The following is an 18038-nucleotide window of genomic DNA, read 5'->3' as shown; positions in this document are numbered from 1 at the left end:
ATTACCAAACTAGGTAACATCTTCAGTGCCAAGGACCCACCGATCAAACCGGAGCAACAAATATTCTCTTCTATCAGCCTAGTTACATTTTTTTTAGAAAGATAGGGCAGGGGTAGGCAACCTCGGCTCTTTTATGACTCGTGGACTTCAACTCCCAGAATTCCTGAGCCAGCCACGCTGAGGGGAAAGGGAGAGGTTTCCAAGCTGAGTCGTGCTGGCTCAGGAATTCTGGGAGCTGAAGTCCACCCATCTCTGAGTGGCCAAGGTTGAGAAATACAGGCCTAGGCCAGGGGTAGGCAACCTCGGCTCTTTTATGACTCGTGGACTTCAACTCCCAGAATTCCTGAGCCAGCCACGCTGAGGGGAAAGGGAGAGGTTTCCAAGCTGAGCCAGGCTGGCTCAGGAATTCTGGGAGTTGAAGTCCACGAGTCATAAAAGAGCCCAGGTTGCCTACCCCTGACCGTCCATCCTCCCTTCCTCCCCTGCTCCAGAGCTCTTCCCATTCGGCCTGCAGAACTCCGAACCACCTTTAGAGGGCTGCAAAAAAGAAAAGAAAAGAAAAAAAAAGAATTCTCTTTGGTGCCCCTAGTGGTCGGTCAGGACCACTGCGCATAGAGCAACCCCGGCGGCGGGATCCACCGAGTTGCCCGTCCCGGATTCGGCGTGGATGGGTGGCGAGGCGGCCCCCTCCCGCTTTCCTCCTGTGCCCGCCACGTGTTAGAAGGCTGACGTTTCAGACCAAAGGCGGACAACCTGCAATTCTGGTTAAAACGCAGCCGAGCGGGCGGAAAGAGAGACGGCGCCCCTTTTCTTAGCGACCTGGATGATTAATGATGGTTAAAACCCAGCCAGCCAAAGAAGGCCGCTCCCGCCTTTCCTGGGAAAGGGCGAGGGTGGAAGTCAAACGTCGGAGGAGGGGGCGGCGAAGCCCCGCGAGCGAGACTGATGGCGCGCACAGGCGCAGCAGGAGAACCGGCAGACGGCTGCGCGTTCCCACGGTCCGTCGCGCACACACGTGTCTGCAGCGACGGCAGCTGGGGCGACGGCGCGGCGAAGAGCCCGCGGTAAAGCCTCTGCGATGGGACCGGGAAGGGAAGGGAAGGGAAGGCGGGGGACCTCGGTGGCCGGACTCGTGTATTGCGGGATATCATTCGTCGCGGGGGCGGACGCGCCTCCCACAATCCCCGGCGCGCTTCTTCCAAAGCGCAGGGGAAGCGCTTGGATGGATGGGAATGGGCGGGGAGCCAAGGCCCTCTGCCAGGTGTGGGGTAGGCGGGGCTTGCAGCTGCCAGGTGTTGTTGGTGCGTGGGGTTTCTTAACCCCCCCGGTAGACTTTGGAGGAAGAGAGCCCGCCTTAGTCTTAGTTTATGGGACGCAGAAATCCGGTAGCAACTCTCCAGTCTAACTTAGGTGATCCCCAGGCATACGCAGTTGGATTCAGACAGTTCCTGGCTGATACGTTGATGTTGCGTTGCGTTGTTTATTTCATGTGGAAGGAACTAACTCAAGAGACTTTGATTTCCTCCTAAGGAAGAAGAACATGCGAGCATGAGAAAGAACAGAAACAAGAAGCGTGGGAGTCCCTCCTCCGAGAACTCCAGGTGCTGATCTGGGACAGAGACACAGGATGGGACATCCCAGCATCTGGGACAAATACAATCTTCTATCGGAAAAGTCAGGCTATATTGAGCACGTTTCACTTTTTGGAAACATACCTTGCTGCTGTTTCAGAAGCTGTGCTTGAATGACCCGTAAGAGTTAAACGGAGATGAAGTCTTCCTTTGGGGTCCAAAAACATCACCTCCTCTCCACGCTCCTGTGAATGGCCAGGCTGAAGTTGTTTTGACTGCCAACGGTCCTGGCCATGGGTGTTTGGCTAAACAGAATCTGTGACTTTCCTCTTGGGCTCAACATTTCATCTGGAACTCCTACACCGCCGGTAGTCAACCAGTCTCTGAAGGACAGTGAACTGGTGCAGCCACATTCGGAGAGCACACAAGTTGATGACAACACTCCGGGCCCAGCGGTCTCCTTAGTGCTTCCCATCATCTATGCCTTCATCTGTACCTCGGGTGTCCTGGCCAATGGGCTGGTGATCTCGGTGGTCTTGGGCTGCAAACAGAAGGTTGTATCGGACATCTACATTCTGAACTTGGCCGTGGCTGATCTGCTCTTCCTGCTTGGGATGCCTCTCATCATCCATCAGCTTCTTCAGGAGAAAGGCTGGGTATTTGGAGACTTCCTGTGTTGGGCTGCAACTACTATTGATCTCAATAACCAGTTCAGCAGTGTGGCCATCGTTACTCTGCTCTGCATAGACAGGTAGGGGCTAATCTAGTGCGGAAGGAGAAGATGGGGGTGGCTGGGGCTAAGAGGAAGAAGATGGGATGGGTGGNAAAAGGAAGAAGATGGGGGTGGCTGGGGCTAAGAGAAAGATGGGATGGGTAGGGCTAAGAGGAAGAAGATGGGATGGGTGGGGCTAAGAGGAAGAAGAAGGGAGTGGCTGGGGCTATAAGGAAGAAGAAGGGAGTGGCTGGGGCTAAGAGGAAGAAGATGGGAGTGGCTGGGGCCTGACTTTTGATCACGTGACCCCTAGGAGGCTGCAATGGTCATAAGGATATGGTTGTAAGTCACGTTTTGAGGGCTCTTTTAGCTTTGAGCAGTTGCTAAATGAACGGTTGTAAGTTGAGGACTGCCTGTATGTCTTAGATCGGGAGATTCAGTCAGTCTTGCAGACAATTAGTTAACCTGGACTCAATGGACTCCAGAAGATGGTAGAGGACAGGAAGGCCTGGAGGAACGTTGTCCATGGGGTCGTGATGGGTCAGACACGACTTTGCAACTAACAACAACAACATATAGGCATTTTCTCAGCTTTACTTGAAAATGTCAGGGCTTGACTCTGGAACCAAAGTAGGACTCTAGACCACTTTCTCAACCCTTAATGCTGTCTTCCATCGCCAACGTTAGTCTCATTAACTGCCTTGTGGAAAATGTGTGTGTGCAGGCAGGTAATCCCAAAGGGTGACTTTTCTTATCCAATCTGTATGTTTTTAGTATGTATTTAGTCATGTTCTTCTATAGGAGATGGGCTTTTCTTAATGGCTTCATGTCTCTTTCCCCAGATACGTAGCCGTGGTCTACTCATCCACCGTTGGCCAGAGGCGGACCCTCCGTTGCACGGCGATGATCAATGTTGGCATATGGGTTGGAAGCTTGATTCTGGCTACTCCCGCTATGCTGTACACCCGGATCTTTTGGGACAACAAGACGGAGATCTGCCTTATAGATTTGCCAGGTCCCCGTAGCATATACTGGTATACCCTCTACCAATCTTTAGTAGCGTTCCTCCTGCCTTTGCTGGTCATTACGGTGTTGTATTCCTTGACTCTGCACCACCTATTCCGTGCCATGCACCGCGTGCATCGGAAAGCGTCCGCCCGCAGCCGGAAGGTGACTCGCATGGCACTCACCATCGTTGTGGCCTTCTTCATCTGCTGGACACCCTACCACGTGCTGCAGCTGATTAATCTGACAGCCACTCCTTCGGCAACCTTCTTCTACTTGTACCAAGCTACTATTTGTCTTAGCTACGCGCACAGTTGTGTCAGCCCCATTCTTGTTATTTTCTGCACTGAGTTTTTCCAGGAGAAGATGGCCCAGTCCAGGTGGGGACAAAGAACTGGAGGTGTACTGGTGGGAGAGCGCAGCTCACTAGAGGGTCTCCAGGTCATGACAGAATGGCTAATCTTCGCTCCAGTAATGAAGGGTTACGGCTATCTGTCAAGTTTTGAAGCATGATTTTGCTGCTGCAGCAATTATTGCTTCTCAGCTTGCCAACAAACGGGGGGGGGGGGGGGGGGGGGNAGGGGCTAATCTAGTGCGGAAGGAGAAGATGGGGGTGGCTGGGGCTAAGAGGAAGAAGATGGGATGGGTGGAGCTAAGAGGAAGATGGGATGGGTGGGGCTAAAAGGAAGAAGATGGGGGTGGCTGGGGCTAAGAGAAAGATGGGATGGGTAGGGCTAAGAGGAAGAAGATGGGATGGGTGGGGCTAAGAGGAAGAAGATGGGAGTGGCTGGGGCCTGACTTTTGATCACGTGATCCCTAGGAGGCTGCAATGGTCATAAGGATATGGTTGTAAGTCACGTTTTGAGGGCTCTTTTAGCTTTGAGCAGTTGCTAAATGAACGGTTGTAAGTTGAGGACTGCCTGTATGTCTTAGATCGGGAGATTCAGTCAGTCTTGCAGACAATTAGTTAACCTGGACTCAATGGACTCCAGAAGATGGTAGAGGACAGGAAGGCCTGGAGGAACGTTGTCCATGGGGTCGCGATGGGTCAGACACGACTTTGCAACTAACAACAACAACATATAGGCATTTTCTCAGCTTTACTTGAAAATGTCAGGGCTTGACTCTGGAACCAAAGTAGGACTCTAGACCACTTTCTCAACCCTTAATGCTGTCTTCCATCGCCAACGTTAGTCTCATTAACTGCCCTCTGGAAAATGTATGTGTGCAGGCAGGTAATCCCAAAGGGTGACTTTTCTTATCCAATCTGTATGTTTTTAGTATGTATTTAGTCATGTTCTTCTATAGGAGATGGGCTTTTCTTAATGGCTTCATGTCTCTTTCCCCAGATACGTAGCCGTGGTCTACTCATCCACCGTTGGCCAGAGGCGGACCTTGCGTTGCACGGCGATGATCAATGTTGGCATATGGGTTGGAAGCTTGATTCTGGCTACTCCCGCTATGCTGTACACCCGGATCTTTTGGGACAACAAGACGGAGATCTGCCTTATAGATTTGCCAGGTCCCCGTAGCATATACTGGTATACCCTCTACCAATCTTTAGTAGCATTCCTCCTGCCTTTGCTGGTCATTACAGTGTTGTATTCCTTGACTCTGCACCACCTATTCCGTGCCATGCACCGCGTGCATCGGAAGGCGTCCGCCCGCAACCGGAAGGTGACTCGCATGGCACTCACCATCGTCGTGGCCTTCTTCATCTGCTGGACACCCTACCACGTGCTGCAGCTGATTAATCTGACAGCCACTCCTTCGGCAACCTTCTTCTACTTGTACCAAGCTACTATTTGTCTCAGCTACGCCCACAGTTGTGTCAGCCCCATTCTTGTTATTTTCTGCACTGAGTTTTTCCAGGAGAAGATGGCCCAGTCCAGGTGGGGACAAAGAACTGGAGGTATACTGGTGGGAGAGCGCAGCTCACTAGAGGGTCTCCAGGTCATGACAGAATGGCTAATCTTCCCTTCAGTAATGACGGGTTACGGCTGACTTTTTGCTGCTGCAGCAATTATTGCTTCTCAGCTTGTCAACAAACGGGGGGGGGGGGAGATTGGAATGCAGATTTCAAAGATTAAGAGAGAAGACCTTGTGACCCAAGGACGTTCACAAGGTGTCTGGCCAGACCCAGAAACATTTACTCATAACAATATCCTAATTGGACAATGTGACCTGATCCAGGGGGAGGAGAGAGAATTCTATGTTTTCACTATATGAGGTTTGGGAGGGTTTAGCCAGAGCTGGTTTCATTCATGCTGAAGTGATGTACTCCAGAGGTCTCCAACCTTTCCAGGCTTGCAGCCCAGAGGGAAGGAGAGCAGCTTCAAAATTGGTGCATGCACACACATGAGGCCACACGCACTGGGGTGGCACTAGCGGTCCCGTTCGTGCATGTGGCATGGGTTGGCGCCATGTGCATGTGCAAATGGCCACATAACCCCCACCATGGCTAGCGGCCACATTCATGCATTTACAAACGGGCCGTGCAACCCACCGGCACTAGCGGCCCCATTTGTACATGCACAAATGGGCTGCGCACACCTGCCCGACGCTAGCAGCCTCCATTTGCGACTGCATGCATGCACAATTGGGGCCGCGGGAGCTAGCACGAGTGGGGGGGAATGTACACCCACGTGTGTGTGTGCACCAGCCAGCCATTTCCATGACCTGCTGGGATCGGGCCACGGCCCATAGGTTGGGGACCCCTGATGTACTCAATAAGAGATTGGAGTCTCAAAAGTGTTTGCTTGGTTGGGTTCGTCAGTCAGAACCTTGATACTATCATAATAATTCCTTCCCAGGTCATCCCTTCCTATGCATCCAATGCATCTAGAAGGTGTGCATGGACCGTTCTTTCTAGAAGTTGATTTATGTATTGTGGAAAACCTCCAAAATAAATGTGATCAGTTGATATCTTCTCCTTTTCATAGGAACTGCAAGTGTCTCACCAGGTGGACAACAATACGGGAACATCTTTCTTTCTCTACTGCAGAAATCACAGCTACCATGTATAGTCCACAAGTGAGCCGTTCTGTGTCTCCCTGCAGCCATCATCACTTTGGGATAGAAATACCTTTAAGTTCCATGAATGAGACATCCAGCTGCAGTAGAGTTGTCAATGGGCATGTGGAGTGTAATGGATCTTAAGATAGCCCTGTATGATTATTGCTTATTTGGATGTAAACTGATGGTAGATTTTCCTTAAAAAAAAATGGTGCTTTTCATATGGTCTTCATACCGTATGTGAACACATAATAAGAAAGTCGCTGTTGTGATGAAGAATCATATGAAGAGGAAGCAAAATGGACCATTGGATCCTTGAATTTGAAAAGTGGAGAGGCACTTTGAGATGTTAAACTCCAATAACTGTATCCTATCAATATGACAGTCACTCGTGGAACCTATAATACTCCAACACATCTTCTAACACACTCTTCTTCCAAAAATGATTTCCCTTTAAGGGCTTTTTTGACAAGCCTTTCAGACAATCTCTTCCTTCAAGTCTTGCTTAATATGTGTTTTCAAGTTGATATACCAGTTTTTACTTGTTATCTGAAGAAACAGGCTATTTACAGTTGCAAAGAACTTTTCTGTCTGCCTTGTGAAACTGAATTTGTGAAATTAATGCAGTTGAGTTTTCTAAGATCAGGTTAAAAAATTGAAGATATATTTGCTAAAATACAAAAGAAAAGTGGTACCCTGTTTTGTTTTCCTCAAGGGGTTGATGGACCAAAACCAAACCAAACAATATTTTTGTATAAAAATGATGATTCAAACTTTGTGCATCTTTCTAGATGGAAAAGTGGTCAACAGCTATTGAAAACTTGTGGGAACAATGTTTCTCACAATTGGATATATTTTGGAAAATTAATGCTACCCTACCATTTGCACATGAAACCAGCTCCAGTGTAAATCCTTCTTGCTCAGTGCCAAATCTGTTAATATAGGATGCACGTACACCAGAGATGAGCAACCAGTTTCTATCCAACAGAAGAATTTATTACTTCCCAAGTTTATCCTGTCTAATTGAGAGATCTAAAGAACTTGAAAACTTATATATGATTTGGTGATTTGATTAATAAAGTTGTCATTCTAAAACAGACTGTGGAATTTTTCTTATAATTAATATGGGTATCTTTATTTTGTATGGGTGTCTGGATGAAAAATGAAACCTTAAGTATATTATACTAGGAAGTAAAAGGATCAAACTGTAGGATAAGAAAATGTTAGCGTTATACATACAAATGCTTTCCCTCCAACTCTACACAGTAGTTGATAGAATAGTGTTTGTAGCTTCAACACATTAAGATATGTGGACTTAGGAATTCCCTCACCAGCATGCTGGGAGTTGAAGTCCACACATCATAGTCACCCAGGTCAAGAAACACTGTTTAACCAAGCAGGACTGTTGTCTGCACCCACTTCCATGCTTCCTTCAGCTGGGATGCCAAGCAGAAACCAGCGGGTGTGGTTCTCAGTTGGGGAAAGATACTCTTTCCAGGGGTTGCACCCTCCTGGAAAAGGATACAACTTCAGAAAAGGCGGCAGGTCCGAGCAACACACTCAGACCCCTTGTCCTGACTTGGATGCCTATCACTGCCAAGCCCTCCTTTGAATCACTCTTTGCTCTTCCATTCCTTGACTTTACAAACTCTTGCAACTAACCAATAAAAGAGAATATTTGTAGTTCAGGATTGAAATGAGGGCTCCTTGGTGCTCCCCAGCTTGCAGACGTTTCATTATCTAACTAGGTAACATCATCAACGCTCAGCATTGATGTTGTTACCTAGTTTTGACAATGAAACGCCTGCAAGAAAACCACCAAGTGAAACGTCTTCAAAGAAAAACAGGGAAGTCCAGTTGCTTCTTGAAAAAGCACCTTTGGGACAACCATGACCTGGATGACTGAGAATCTCCATTGACATTTCCTGCAGAAGTTTCATGACCTAACTAGGTTAACATCATCAGTGCCAAGGACCCCACAGTTCAAACCTGAGCTACAAGTATTCTTTTCTATTGGCCTAGTAGTTACCATTTTTTTAGGAGGTTAGGGCATCAACCTGTTTCAACTCCTACTTTCCCTACGTTGCATTGCGTTAAGGTTTTGAAGGCTATTTTGGAAGACCGTCTACATCAGGGGTAGTCAACCTTGGCTCTTTTATGACTCGTGGACTTCAACTCCCAGAATTCCTGAGCCAGCTTAGCTGGCTCAGGAATTCTGGGAGTTGAAGTCCACGAGTCATAAAAGAGCCAAGGTTGACTACCCCTGGTCTACATTTTGTCCAATGATGCAAACAGAGTAGCACCGAGGACCCCTCTTGCAAACAACCCCGTCCTGGAAACGACTATTTTAACTATTTATTCGCATGGGGAGGGGGGGGAAGGACCCCCTAGACCCCCTTTTTGGGGAGTATGTGTTTGTCTTTGTGTGTTAACCAGAGCTTCTTTCTAACGCCCAACCCGCAGAGAGGCGCGGCGGAAAACTTTTTAGCGGGAACCGCAGCGCGCCCGCTCAACCGGAAGCTGCTTCGGGGAACCATTCGGGGGACAGGACCGGAAGGGGGCGTGCTGGTCACGTGACCGCGTCGCCCTTAGGGTTAGGGGTTGCCGTGACAGCGGGAGAGTCTCCGCGGGTTCGCTCGGGCGAAGCGGCGGCGGCGGCGGCGGGGCTCGTTCGGGGCGGCTCTCGCCTCTTTCGCGGGGAAAGGCGAGTGAGGCCTGTCCGCGTCCGGGCGCGCTTCGTCTCGGCCGGCCTCATGGAGCGCTCCGGGGCCATGACGGACATGTACGACCAGGCGTTGCTGGGGATCTTGCAGCATGTGGGCAACGTGCAGGAGTTCCTGAACATCCTCTTCGGCTTCCTCTACCGCAAGACCGACTTCTACCGGCTGTTGCTGCAGCCCTCCGACCGGCTGGGCTTCCCGCCCGGCGTGGCCAAGAGCATGGCCGTTCGGGTAAGCCTTAGGCTGGGTCCCCTTTGGACGCCCGAATTGGCCTCTCCTGCCGGGGGTGGGGGGAAAGAGAGAGAGAGAGAGAGAGAGGGAGAAAGAGAGAAAGAAAATGAGAGAGAGAAAGAGAAAATGAGAGAGAGAAAGAAAATGAGAAAGAAAGAGAAAATAGAGAGAGGGAGAGAGAGAAAGAGAAAACGAGAGAGAAAGAAAGAGAAAGAGGGAGAGAGAAAGAGAAAATGAGAGCGAGAGAAAGAAAATGAGAGCGAGAGAAAGAGAAAATAGAGGAGAGAGAGAAAAAAGAGAAAGAAAAAGAAAATAGAGAGAAAGAGAGAGAAAATGAGAGAGAGAGAAAGAGAAAACGAGAAAGAAAGAAAATAGAGAGAGAGGGAGAGAGAAAGAGAAAATGAGAGAGAGAAAGAAAGAGAAAATAGAGAGAGAGGGACAGAGAGAAAATGAGAGAGAGAAAGAAAGAAAATAGAGAGAGAAAGAGAAAATGAGAGAGAAAGAAAAGAGAAAGGGAGAGAGAGAAAGAGAAAATGAGAGAGAAAGAAAGAGAAAATAGAAGGAGAAAATGAGAGAAAGAGAGAGAGAGAGAGGGGGGGGGGTGAGGGACTTAAGGGTTCAAGCAGGTTATTAAACCTGACATGATGGGTTGGTTTGTATTGGGCACTCGGTATGGAGACGCTCGTGTTTTGTTTCCCGAGATTCAGAACTTGTGGGTGCTGCTCCAACATGGGGGGCTTTTAAGAAGAGATTGGACAGCCATCTGTCTGAAATGGTATAGGCCAGGGTCTCCTGCTCCAGCAGGGGGCTGGACTAGAAGACCTCCAAGGTCCCTTCCAACTCTGTTCAGTATTCAGGATAAAGCATACGTTTTTATCTGTTGTTAGTACTTAGCCACCCCGAGTGTTGTATTTGAGACTCGTATAAATTTGAGATTGTAGGTGAAAATGGATTGTACTGTGCAATATAGGGCAAATTGAGCCAGTTAAGACTTAAGGAAGGACAGACCATGGCTTGGGGTAGCGTATATAGCAAAAACTGGCTATCGTCAGCATGATTCATGCTGAATACAATAGGTGTTTGGATCCAAATATGTTTATGAAATAGCTGTATCAAATTATGAGTAGGAGGGGATTCTTCAGCTATGAGTGAAGAATGAAAACAAATACAGGTAAAAGGGTAGCTAATATGGTGTTTGGGGAGTGCTGTTATTTTTATTTAGTTTGATGCCTGCAGTGCAGTGGCAGACCTTCATTAACCTCTTACTCTGCATTTTTCTTTAAATCCAAATAAGAACACTGTCAAATTTCTTTATCCATAATGGACCTTGCCCCCCTTTTACACTCCCTATAAAATGCACTGGATTCAATGCTTATGGATATCAGGCAAGTAGATAAGTACTTGTTCTTGGAGCTGAGCTGAACAATAAAGGTAGTCCTGGACTTACAACAGTTCATTTAGTGACTGTTGGAAGTTACAATGGCACTGAAAAAAAATGACTTATGATCGTTTTTCACACTTACGACTGTTGCAACGTCCTCGTGGTCACGTGATTTACATTTGGAGGCTTGACAACTGACTCACATTTATGACAGTTGCCGTGTCAGTCATGTGATCCCCTTTTGCGACCTTCTGAGAAGCAAAGTCAGTGGGGAAACCAGATTCACTTAACAACCACGTTACTAGTTTAAGAACCGCAGTGATTCACTTAACAAATGTGGCGAGAAAAGTCGTAAAACGGGGCAAAACTCACTTAACCAACTTCTCACTTAACAACATAAATTCTGGGCTCAGTTGCGGTCGTAAGCCTGTACTGTTTGAAATTTGAAATTGAAATGCAGTGCTAGCTCTTCTCTGGTGATGGTCTGTAGGTTAACTGTTGGGTTGTTGCATTGATTGCTGCGTCATTTTCAGGCGTTCAAAAACTTTGAACATCTGGCCCGCCAAGATGATGAGAAAAGACAGCAAGAAATTGAGGGGAAATTGAAGAAAAGAGAGGCGGACCTGGTGGCGGCAGGGGAGAGGACAAAGGTGCCTGCTGCAATTGAAGAGGTTGAGGTCACCTCCGCAGCGGAGCAGCAGGACTCTGGATCGGAAAGTGGAAAGGCTGCCGATTCAGAAGAGCCCGTGAGAGCAGAAGAAGCAGTAGAAGCACAAGTCGCTGATACAACAGCAGAACTGCCGGTACCCGTCACCGCCCCTGTAGAAAGTGTGCAAACAGAATTCCCCAGGTGAGTGGCTCTAGTGATGCTCTGGCCATGTCAAAGAGCTAGCGACAAAGTGCAGCCATAGTGACCTACCTTGTTTCCCCAAAAATAAGACCCGGTCTCTTTTTTGGGGGGGGCCTCCAAAAGAGGCACCATGTCTTATTTTTTGGGGGGAGGGGATATCTTACCCGCTTACTTTAGGACCGCCACAGCCAGGCTTCCCACGCCCCGACACCTGCCTGTTGTGGGGACAGAACACTGCCTCGCCAGCCCATTTCTTCTGCAGCCGCTCGCTGCCACTTGCATGCGTCGCCACCCGGCCTCCATTTCGCCGTCAGAGGCCTTCCAGAAAGACCTCTGATGGTGAAAGGGAGGCGGGGGGGGTGCTGCACATGTCAATCCAGAGCTCGTTTCTCGGCTGCAGAGGCCTTTCTGGAAAGCCTCTGATGGCAAAACAGAAGCTGGGGACAACATGTGCAAGCGGTGGGTAGCGATCACAGAAGAAGTGGGTCAGCGAGGCAGGTGTTGGAACGTCGTAGGTCTGGCTGCAACTGTCCTAAGGTAAGTGGGTATGAGGTGCATGGGGCAGCTCCAACTCCCCATCCCCGCCCTAGCTTGATTTTTACCTGTGCGCCTCGCCCCATCTCATGCAACCAGGTGCAATGGAGTGGGCGGGCTCTTAAGTAGGGCTTATTTGGGGGGGTAGGGCTTATATTGGGAGCACGTGTAAAAATCAAGCTAGGTCTTATTTTTGGGAAAACACGGTAGTAAACTTGGGATAGGTTTGCCTTTGCTAAAGAGGAAAGACTATTGGGGAAATACGTATTGGCGAACAAGGCCTGGTCTTGCTGCTTTAAGGGACCAATCAGGCACCATTGTGATAGTTGTATATTAAAATGTGCAGTACTTCCTACCTTTGGGTTTTTCTGACCCTGTGGCTTTCGTGGGAACTTTAGTAATGGTTGGAGCTTAATCTATGTGGTAGTAGTCTCTGAATGGCAAAAACAGATGGCATCAGTCAAAATCTTGGAAATCAGCCTTTTATCTGTAGTAGTTGGACTCTGTCCACCTAATCCAGAATAACCTATTGTAATTTGGCAAGCCTTTCAAATCCATTTAATTTTTGTTTTGTGCTCCTGTTTTTAAAGGCTTCCACTTGCCTTAACATCCATCCCTAGCTTCTGAGATACCGTTGACATATTGGGTTTTTATTTCTGCAAATACATCCCAGTGAAACCAGAAAGCTGTTATACACATTTAAAGACAATGTATGAGAGATATTTCAGCAGTAATATGGGTTGTTACAGCCTTGAGAAGCCAAAATGTGACAAATATGCCTGCCTGACAACTGCTTAAAGTTGCTGTTCTAACCAGATATATAGTAAAGTTAACAATAGTGGTGAATATCTGTAGCTCAGGTGGAGGATGAGGGTGGAGATTCGTTCTCTGAGCTTGTGGGTTGGTTTCCGAACGTTTCGTTACCAGGCTAGGTAACATCTTCAGTGGAGTTGAGGAGATGTCAGTGTCCATGTTCTTTTGTTTATAAGGGCTTCAGGTGCCCTCACTTGACATACCCATACCTGAAGCCCTCATAAACAGAAGAGCACTGATACAGACATCTCTTAAACGCCACTGAAGATGTTACCTAGCCTGGTAACAAAACGTTCGGAAACCAGCCCACAAGCTGAGAGAACGAACCTTCACCCTCATAGTAAAGTTAGCCTGTCTGAAAATTAGCAAGTGTTTGTAAGCATTGAAATGTGTAGCTATAAATCATGTGGTGATTTAGTATCTAAGTACGGTAACTATTCCAAAATTCACGAGGCTGACCACTACTTTAGACCTGTTAAGTCAGCTGAATCACTGTCAATTTGTTTTCCTTGGCCTGCAGGATTTTGGGGCACTATTAAGAGGGAAGTGGATATTATCTACATTGTCTATTGATGCAACACACCCCACTATGTGGCTGGGATTTTATGGGAATATTGTTCCCAAATCTCAAAACCTGTACTCGGAGCAAAAGACTTTGCAAGTCAAAGTCAGTACTTTATTACAAAATTATCACTTGTATACAGTTGTTCAACCTCTTTATGTAATCTGATGCTTAATGATAATCTGGCTCTTCTCATGATTTTTAAAAACTAATAAAATATGTATGATACATTAATGAACAATAAAGATAACATTGGCTTTAAGTCAGTGTTTAATTTATGCTGTTGTTAATACTATTGTACTGTCTTATAGTTATTATCAAACTGAAGTAATGAGTGAGACATTTTGATGTCTGAAACAATTCCTTGAATATGCACTCTCACTCTCTCCTGCTTCTGGATAGTACCAAGAAATATTTATAAAACCTCAGATTGATTTTTTTAAAAAAACCAAGTTCCAAATAGGATGTCACTTGTGATGTCACTTTATAAACATCTTCCTATCACTTTTTCACTTCATTGTATGCATATAAAATTGTTCTGAAATGGTGTGCAGATTTCTTGGAATACAACAAACAACCATTTTCCCCAATTAAATTGGAAAACACAACTGGCCAAAAGCCTGTTTAGCTGAAATTCCATTCTTCAGCATCCAAGCACTATTCTACATTAGAGATGTTTAAAAGTGTTATGTGATTGTAGTATTGGACTAAGTGTGGTGAGATCAAGGTTTGTTAGTTCACCCTTGCCCTGGCAGCTGACTGTGTGATTTTGAGTTGGTCACTATCTTTGAACACAGTTTGTTGCTTCAAGAAAAGTCTGGAGAAAAGAGCCTCTTGAAATGAATAAGGTAAAACAGCTCTTGAAGTGACTTGTATACCTGGAAGTAAAATGGTTTTGAAATGTCAATGAAACTATAAAAAGACATGTTGCTATAGGAGCCGGTTTTCTAATCGGAGAGGATGGGGCGTTTTTGATCTGGAGCTGTGTTGCAACCAATGAGATTGCTTCCAAATTTTGATTTGGCTATTTGCCTCAGCCTGAAAAACATCATTTGGAGGACGTGGTGGTTTTACAATCTGTTTTTCAAGGCTGTTGTAAAAGATACTGCTGGCTATACATGAAAAATAAGTTGTGCTGGATGAACAGTGGCTGCTCATTTTGGCAAGCAAGGTGTTACTGGTGATAGTGTTGCCTCAATTTCGCTCATTGGCTTGCTTATCAGATTTATTTATGTTTTGGGGAAGAGATATGCCAAAGAATATAAATATGTTATATATTTGAATCTAGTTTATAAATTAACAGTACAGATTTCACGACATGTTAGGCTAGTATGTGATTGTCTGTTGCCAAAAAGCATCCATGGCCAGGGTTTTTTGGTAAATACACACAAATGATCTTTGTTGCATACATCTCAGAATTATTGTAACTTTTCAATGCTTCCACTGGGTGGTGTCACTGTCCACTTAATGCATCCTCCAAAGTACTGTTATCTTTGAACTCTTTTAAGATTCCCTCAGCCTAAAAGCTTGGCTAATAAGATGCTATGAATAATGTATTTTTTAGACACAGATTGATGGAAATTGAGATACAGTGTGATCTCCATCTGTTTAGCTGAGGGTAATAAGTCTCAGTTATGAAAAAAACAGGAAATAGTTAATAAATGAAGGATGGAATCTTGCCTCTTCCAAAGTTGTTGTTCTGATTTTGGAAGTGTTACACAAAATTACTCATTATGTTTACAATAGTCAAGTTCTAGTTCAAATCAAGTCTATATTCAGTGAAAAATAAATTATGCACAATTACTTGAAAGTCAGTGCCATTAAACTGGGAGGTACATAGACATAAGGTTCAGAAATGTTTACATTCTGCCTTTTTCAGTACAGTGTTTGAGATACAAATATTTATCTTTTCAGATGTAACCAAAGTATATATAATCTGTTGCAGTTGGCTAAAGTAAAACTTGATGGTTTTTCTACCTTTCTACAGGAGATATTTATGGATTTCCCTCCTCCCCCCTAATATTTTTATGACTTTAAGGGGGGCAATGAATATCTGTTTTTGTGGAATATTCCACCCTTCAAAATAACTGCAAACATTGGACGAAGGACATTCTGATGAGGCTGGATGGCAGAGGCTACACTCATAGAATGTGGGCTTGACCCACAAAAGCCCAGCACCGTGGTGGCGAACCTATTGCACTTGTGCCACAGGTGGCATGCAGAGCCCTCTCTGTGGGCACGTGTGCTGTCACCCCAGTCCTAGGCCTTCAGCTGGGTTTTATAAAACCTTTTCGCTTTAGCCTCCGCCGCCGTATGCAAAAAAAAAAAAGGTTCAATCAATCAATCAATTTCAATTTCTTGCGGAGAAAAAAAAGATCTCGCAAAGTTGGAATTGATTGATTGAACTTTTTAGTCCCACCCAGTCTGCCGTTACCATCGCAGCCACGCCCACCCAATGGGCCACACCCACCCAATGGACCATGCCCACGCGGCACGGCACCCGACGATACATAAGTGGGTTTTGGGTTGCAGTTTGGGCACTCGGTCTCTAAAAGGTTCGCCATCACTGGCCCAGCACTTATTTCAAACCCTGGAAAGATGTTGCAAGTCAGTGTAAGCTGCACTTGGCAACAGGGATCCAATGGCCTGACTTGGTAGCTTTTCAAGGAGAATATTTGTAGCTCTGGGTTGAAATGAGGGGGTCTTTGGACGAGAGACTCGAACCCACAAAAGAACGTCTGCGAAGTAATTGGGTTTGATCCATCGTAGTTGGCACGGAACCTATTGCTTTACAGACGTTCTTTTGTTGGTTAGAGTCTCTCGTGGGTCCTAGGGAGCAAAACCATCGAAAATATTTGATTTATGACAAAAGGAGAAAGGAGACCAAGACGAAGTCTGTCGGTCAAAGTAACTCAAAAGGGAGCTTCGCTTTTCATTTTATTTCCTGTTCCAACAGTGTATGGCAACTTTGGCAGAGGCACCACGGCTCTTTATTAGGGGATCAATAAGATTCTTTCTGCTCTTTCTGTTTCTCCTACTGTAATGTAATGCTCGAGCACTTCAGTTAAGTAATGCTGAGGGTTATGGAATCCAGTATGACAATAAATAATATTTCAGTTGCCGAGCCCTATTAATTTGCGTTAACCCTCTGCACCCTCCCTCATGGCAACAGACACTCAGGGGGTCTCCAAGTTCTGAACAGTGAGACGGAAGAGTTGCCTACTTCATTGCCATCTGGTTTGTGCAGAGCTGTTCTTTACACCCTTTTTTTTTTTTCCTGGGCTCAGATATTTCCATCTGTTTTGACAAGTGGCTCTCTTCATTCTCTACGTCTGAGCTCATCTGCTTTTTATTTTGAGTGCCCGCCTTCTCACTCAGCCCACTTATAGACTTGGTTCTGCATACATTTGCCTGGCGGTATTTAAAATAAAGTTGCATGTGCCGCTGAGCCGCCTGCCTTCTGATTTCTATTTATGTTCCTTGACACGGATTCTAAATCCCTTTTTTTAAAAATTATTTTTTTAATATACATGGCTGCATTTCTCCGCTTGTTCTTTTTGTTGGCAAGGCCAACGCTCGGGAAGAAAGCCCTCTCTTACCTGATAATTAGACCTGGCCTGGGATGAATAGGTTGTGAGGGAGTCTTTAACAGATAGAAAATGAAATCAGTGGTGAAATAAATGTGTATTCAATTTAAGAAAATCAGAACTCAACTTGGTATTATTAAAACTGAAAACATTTTTAAAAAGCAGTGGAAGTTTCCCATAACGAATAACTAATGGCTTGGGCCTGGATGGAAGAATCTTCAATATAACTAATTTACAGAAAGCAATCCTACGTATCAAAATGGGTTTTGGATCATGTTCTTCGAGCAGACGGAGGAAGTGAAATAATATTTACTGCCTTTGAATATGTCGTTAGATTCTCGGAATGGCTTGTATACTACTATTAGCAGAAAAAGGGTAGCTATTAACTGGGTATACAAATGTATGGCCACTGAAGAAGAGAAACAAATTCTAGCACGAATTTTTCAAGTTTAAACCATTAGGCCTTAAATAACTGGCTGCTAACCTCAAGACAAGCAACCTGAACTACTCATGAATAGCTTTATTGTTGGTCACCTATATTACAAGGATCTCACCAGATTGACTGCATTCCCTCTGGAGCTGTCAGGCAAGGCTTCAGGGATTTCTGGATGAGGTCAGGCCCGTGCCGCTTTCTGCAGTGCAAGGACTCCAACCTCAGTTCTTTCTTAACACCTCCCTCCAGTCTAGCTGGAGGTTCCACCACATCTGTGAGCATCTGGGGAAAGGAAGAAGCTAATGGAGCTGGTCTTTCAGCAGATCAGGTTGTATCTTCTCTCGCTGTTTTCTCATCCGCCTGTCCAGGAGTCGAACATTATTTATTGGTTTGAGACGATGAAAGAGAAGACCTGTCTGCCAAACATTTATTTTATTTTATTTTACAAAATTTATATGCCGCCCTTCTCCCCATGGGACTCAGGGCGGCTCACAGCATGTTAAAACAATATACAGAATTACCCCTTCTAAAAACCAATTAAAATCCAAATATTAGTGGCTGTGACTATTTAAAATCATTAAAAATTATCCCTATTTAAAATTCACCCTAGGTCAGGCCCGCTTG

The 18038-nt window shown here is 45.9% G+C and overlaps 1 protein-coding gene across 1 annotated transcript in view; it reads left to right on the top strand.

Moving 5' to 3' along the window:
* The first annotated feature begins 9014 nt into the window (after nt 1-9014).
* NUDCD3 (NudC domain containing 3) overlaps nt 9015-18038 on the top strand; it is a 61787-nt gene continuing 52763 nt past the window's right edge. The window contains exons 1-2 of the mRNA XM_015814570.2: nt 9015-9254; nt 11169-11485. Coding sequence (XP_015670056.1) covers nt 9057-9254; nt 11169-11485 — 515 coding nt within the window. The 5' untranslated portion in view covers nt 9015-9056. The remainder of the gene's footprint in view (nt 9255-11168; nt 11486-18038) is intronic.

The sequence above is a fragment of the Protobothrops mucrosquamatus genome, unplaced genomic scaffold (genome assembly GCF_001527695.2).
Source record: "Protobothrops mucrosquamatus isolate PMUCROS unplaced genomic scaffold, P.Mucros_1.0 scaffold262, whole genome shotgun sequence".
In the NCBI taxonomy this organism is placed as follows: Eukaryota; Metazoa; Chordata; class Lepidosauria; order Squamata; family Viperidae; genus Protobothrops; species Protobothrops mucrosquamatus.
This window is presented reverse-complemented; position numbering and strand designations above follow the sequence as displayed.